Raw genomic sequence first — 4,301 nt, 5'->3', positions numbered from 1 at the left:
AGAAATTTTAACTGAGGAAACCTGAAGACAATAAACATGCGATTGCACAAAATATATGGTATCTGTGTTCTTCAAGCAATCTTGGGTATTTTTTATAAGGATACAGTATATTTATAATGCAATGCTAATCGACATAGCCTTTATCACTGTATATAATGCTATAAAATAGTATTTCTGCCTTATTCTGTGATACGAAACCACGTCTGATCACAAAAATAAGTTATTTCAAACACTCGACTATGTTATGAAGTTAATATGGAGAAAAAGCATGTCAATAAATTAAAATATCTTTGTTGGACAACAGGTTTGTAAACGACTCATACACATGTAAAACTGTGTCGCACACGTGCTACTGTAGTACATTTACTCAAGGCTCAGACCGATTTTTGTCGCACTGTACAGCCCTATCCAAACCTGTTCCAGATTGTAGAAGGAGCTGCTCAATTTCCCGTCCGCTTTCCTTCACGTCACTCCACACAGTCGCACACAGAAATATGTCAACAAATAGACTTTATCGTTATTATCGCGGGAAGACGAATTCTTATCGTGTGGAGAATTTTTACCGGTATATCGCAAACGATAAGATATCGCCCATCCCTACTGTGAACATGTTTTTTCTGCTGTAAAGTTGGGCATTTTAACATGGGGAGTCTATGGGATTGACTCCCTTTTGCAGCCAGCCTCTAGCGGCCAGTTGATGAATTACAGTTTAAGTCACTTCCTTGTTGGCTTCACGAGAGAGAGCGGGAGGTTGCCGCTTGGTTATTATGTGACGTTAAGAAAAAATGTTTTAGTAGTATCTGCTTTCCTCTTGTATGAATGTCTTTATTTTTAATTTTTCCCTTTTTTTGTCATATTTATTTGAATATATATTAAACTTGTGTCAATGCTCGTTGTCTTGAAAATGCTTGTACATATAGGCTACTCCTGCAATAAAAATGATTCCAGAATCGCTGCAGCTGTCAACAAACAATAACAGAGTATAAGATGAGTCTGTTTCTAATGTTCAGTACTCCACGTGACTGGAGGGCCTGAACTGTTTTAGTTACGGATTAAAAAGAGCACTACACAGTGCTTTCTGAACTGTAATATAGTGTTATGAGCACAAAGTGAGATGAGATATTAAAAGAAGATCATGTGTTAGGCTACACAAACTAAGTTTGACAGCTCAAAGTGGCTTGTACTTTAAATTAAAATGTAAACATGGATAGTAGTGAAAGTAGTTCATTTGACAATGCTGCTAGTATTTACAGTGATACAATTTTGAATACTATTCCATACCTTAGACCGGTTAACATTGTTTGTGACCTGAGAATTTGAACTTTTGGGGTTATCAAGAGTGCACATGAGTTTTTATGCAACACAAAACCCACTATTTAGTTGCAAGGAAGTCCGTCTGAAAGATGTGGGTGCAAAACAAAAGATGTACACTGAAGACCACAGACCAGGGTTTGAGTCTTCCTTTGTCTTGAGTAATTACCGTGCTTAACAATGCAGATCTTCAAAGAAAGCAGATCGTTTAGTTCATGCTTCATTTGGGAAATAAAATGGTTAATTATATTTTTAGATAGCTTTTTTTAGTAGTCTTCAAAGTTGATTAGTCCTTGTACCTGTTTTGTCTGTCATTTAACCCAATCATAAGAAGTACGCCTACAAATTCAAACGGAAACATGTTAGCAGGTCTCTTAACGTCTGCCAAGGCCTACTTGGACAGCCATACGTCAAAGTCAAATTAAGTCTACAGCTCAAAACATGGGCAGGGTTCTGTCATGGCCTCTTGTCTTTAAAATGACAGTAAGAAACAAGAACCGAGGCTTTTGTGCAACTTTAAGCCAGCAAATCTAGCTGTGGAAATCCCAGTGGTGCTTTTAGAGGCGAGATGACGAGAGGATGCAGGTCGATGTGAGGGGACTTGCCTTGTATGGTCACAAACGCGGGTTCCTGCTCATTGTCTGTCAGAAGGAAAGCTGGGAGGGCTTTGTAGGGAAAATTCCCTGTCTGGTGGACAGATTTGGAAATGCACATGACATCTGTGGGGTGTAGGCCATAAACGTTTGCTTTCTCAATATCTAGATTGTAGATTTAGTTGGCCAAATTATATCACAGTATGAATAATTTTATATTATGGCAACACTATGCGTCTCAACAGTTATTTTCTATTGTAATATAATTTAAAATGTAATATACTTCTGTGATCAAAGCAATCAAAATTTCCAGCATCATTTCTCTTTAGTCTTTAGTATCACATGATCCTTCAGAAATCATTCTAATATGCTGATTTGCTGCTCAAGAAACATTTATGATTATGCATGTTGAAAACAGTATGTTTGCAGAATCTGTGAAAGCATTTGTTTTAAATATAAATCTTTTGTAACATTCTTAATGTCTATACTGTCACTTTTGATTACTTTAATGAATCCTTCCTAAATAAAAGTATAAATTTCTCTCTATGAACAGACTTTAAAATCTTAGTGTTGCTTAATAATTTATAAAGTGCAGCTTTCTAATGGTTTTGGCCCTAATCATGTTTTTCTGTCACGTATAGGTGTGGCTGATGGAGTAGGTGGCTGGCGAGACTACGGGGTCGATCCATCGCAGTTTTCTGGGACGCTCATGAGGACGTGTGAGCGGCTGGTCAAAGAAGGACGCTTTGTGCCGAGCAACCCAGTGGGAATCCTTACCACCAGCTATTATGAGCTACTTCAGAACAAAGTACCACTATTAGGTGAGCACATTCATCTTTAGATTATGGATTATGTAGTGAATTCATTTCAAAGCTAGAAAATGGAAGTCTGCAGTATGTACAATAGAAGTCTATTTTCAAATTAATTGCAGCACAGAAAAAGCATTTGCTTTTAAATTTACCTTAAGATTTATTTCTCAAATGTATTTTCTGTTTTCGAATGAAAACTGTAGCGAGATTAGATGGTAATGTGTTTGAGGCTGTTGGGATTGCAACATTATGCTCTGGCTTCAATTAAGGTGCGGTCACGCAATTTGGTGTTCCGTTCACTTCCATTCAAATGCTTGCGTAAACAGGAGAGCATGCGTCATGCTTTCGCTACAAAACAAAGTTCAGTTGTGCATCAATACAAGTTCAAACAATTTTGCATGCTTAAAATCCCTCTCTCTTTAATCATTCAATTTGCAACACGTCTAGTCCCAAGTATTCACAGACTGTGATGTAACGTTAGCATCAGACTAACATTCCCGCTTAAGGTGTCCGCGTGCAATCTCTGCACGCACAGACATGTGAGACGCCATAAAACTGAGGAATGGGTGTTATGTTTTGGGACAGTCAAGAGTCAAGTTTTATTTTTCCTGTCTTAGGAGGGAAATGGTTTTAGGGAAGGGCCTTGGCTCATTTTTTTCAGGATGAGATCAAAGCCGTAACTAAAATATAATGGACAGAAATGAGTCACTGTACAGCGTGCTGCTCTCAAAAACACGCTGTGGGCTGGATGAGTCACAGACAGAGTGTACTGGGTCACAAGATTAGATTTTGGTAAATCTGCACAGATTCAAAGCTAAACGGCAGTTTTAAAAATTAACTCTTAAAAATTAAGGTTCTTTATTGCTGTGAAAACCCCTTTTGGAACCTTTATTTTTAAGGGTAAAGTTAGAGCTGAAGTGTAGAATTTGTCTGTGTTTAACCCTCATGTTGTGTTCCAATCATTTAGACCCAGAAAGGATATTCTTTTTCCTGAAAATGTTAGTTAATGTTATCACACTGAACTAAAACGTCATAATTTTGCTCATACAGTGTATAAAAACTTTGTGAATTTATATTGACTTTTTCCCACCTTGTTACACTTCTGGAGTTCTTGGACAAAAATGGACGACCTACAAAAAGTGCTTGTAAATATCTCATTATGCAATAGGGCTGCACGATAAATCGAAATGGAATCGAGATCGCGATTCGACAGAAGCTGCGATTGTCATACGTATCTTTCAGTGAAGCACGGTTCTGTAATCAGCGGTAAATCTCCATCCAAAGACCAGAGGGTGCTCTCGCGCTGAAACTCCAAATACGCCTCGCAGAAGAAACCCAGAAAATGCCTATCACTGCAGCTGAATAAACAGAAGATTCAACTGCTTTCATTGATTCAACGTGACTAATAAACACACGACTACGGCAATATACGGTTTATCTGAGTTCTTATTATTATAATTTTCATTCAAATAAAGTATATTTATAATGCAATGCCTTTATCACTGCTTAAAGGGATAGTTCACCCAAAAATGAAAATTTGATGTTTATCTGCTTACCCCCAGGGCATCCAAGATGTAGGTGACTTTGT

The 4,301-nt window shown here is 37.6% G+C and overlaps 1 protein-coding gene across 1 annotated transcript in view; it reads left to right on the top strand.

Annotated features, from left to right (window-relative positions):
* The window catches only part of LOC107714590 (protein phosphatase PTC7 homolog), a 17,181-nt gene that overhangs the window by 2,052 nt on the left and 10,828 nt on the right, over window positions 1-4,301 (top strand). Inside the window, exon 2 of the mRNA XM_016520467.1 lies at window positions 2,546-2,725. Coding sequence (XP_016375953.1) covers window positions 2,546-2,725 — 180 coding nt within the window. The remainder of the gene's footprint in view (window positions 1-2,545; window positions 2,726-4,301) is intronic.

The sequence above is a fragment of the Sinocyclocheilus rhinocerous genome, unplaced genomic scaffold, assembly GCF_001515625.1.
Source record: "Sinocyclocheilus rhinocerous isolate Xijiao unplaced genomic scaffold, SAMN03320098_v1.1 scaffold990, whole genome shotgun sequence".
NCBI classification, from domain to species: Eukaryota; Metazoa; Chordata; class Actinopteri; order Cypriniformes; family Cyprinidae; genus Sinocyclocheilus; species Sinocyclocheilus rhinocerous.
The sequence above is the reverse complement of the archived record's forward strand: the minus strand, read 5'-3'. Positions and strand labels throughout refer to the sequence as shown.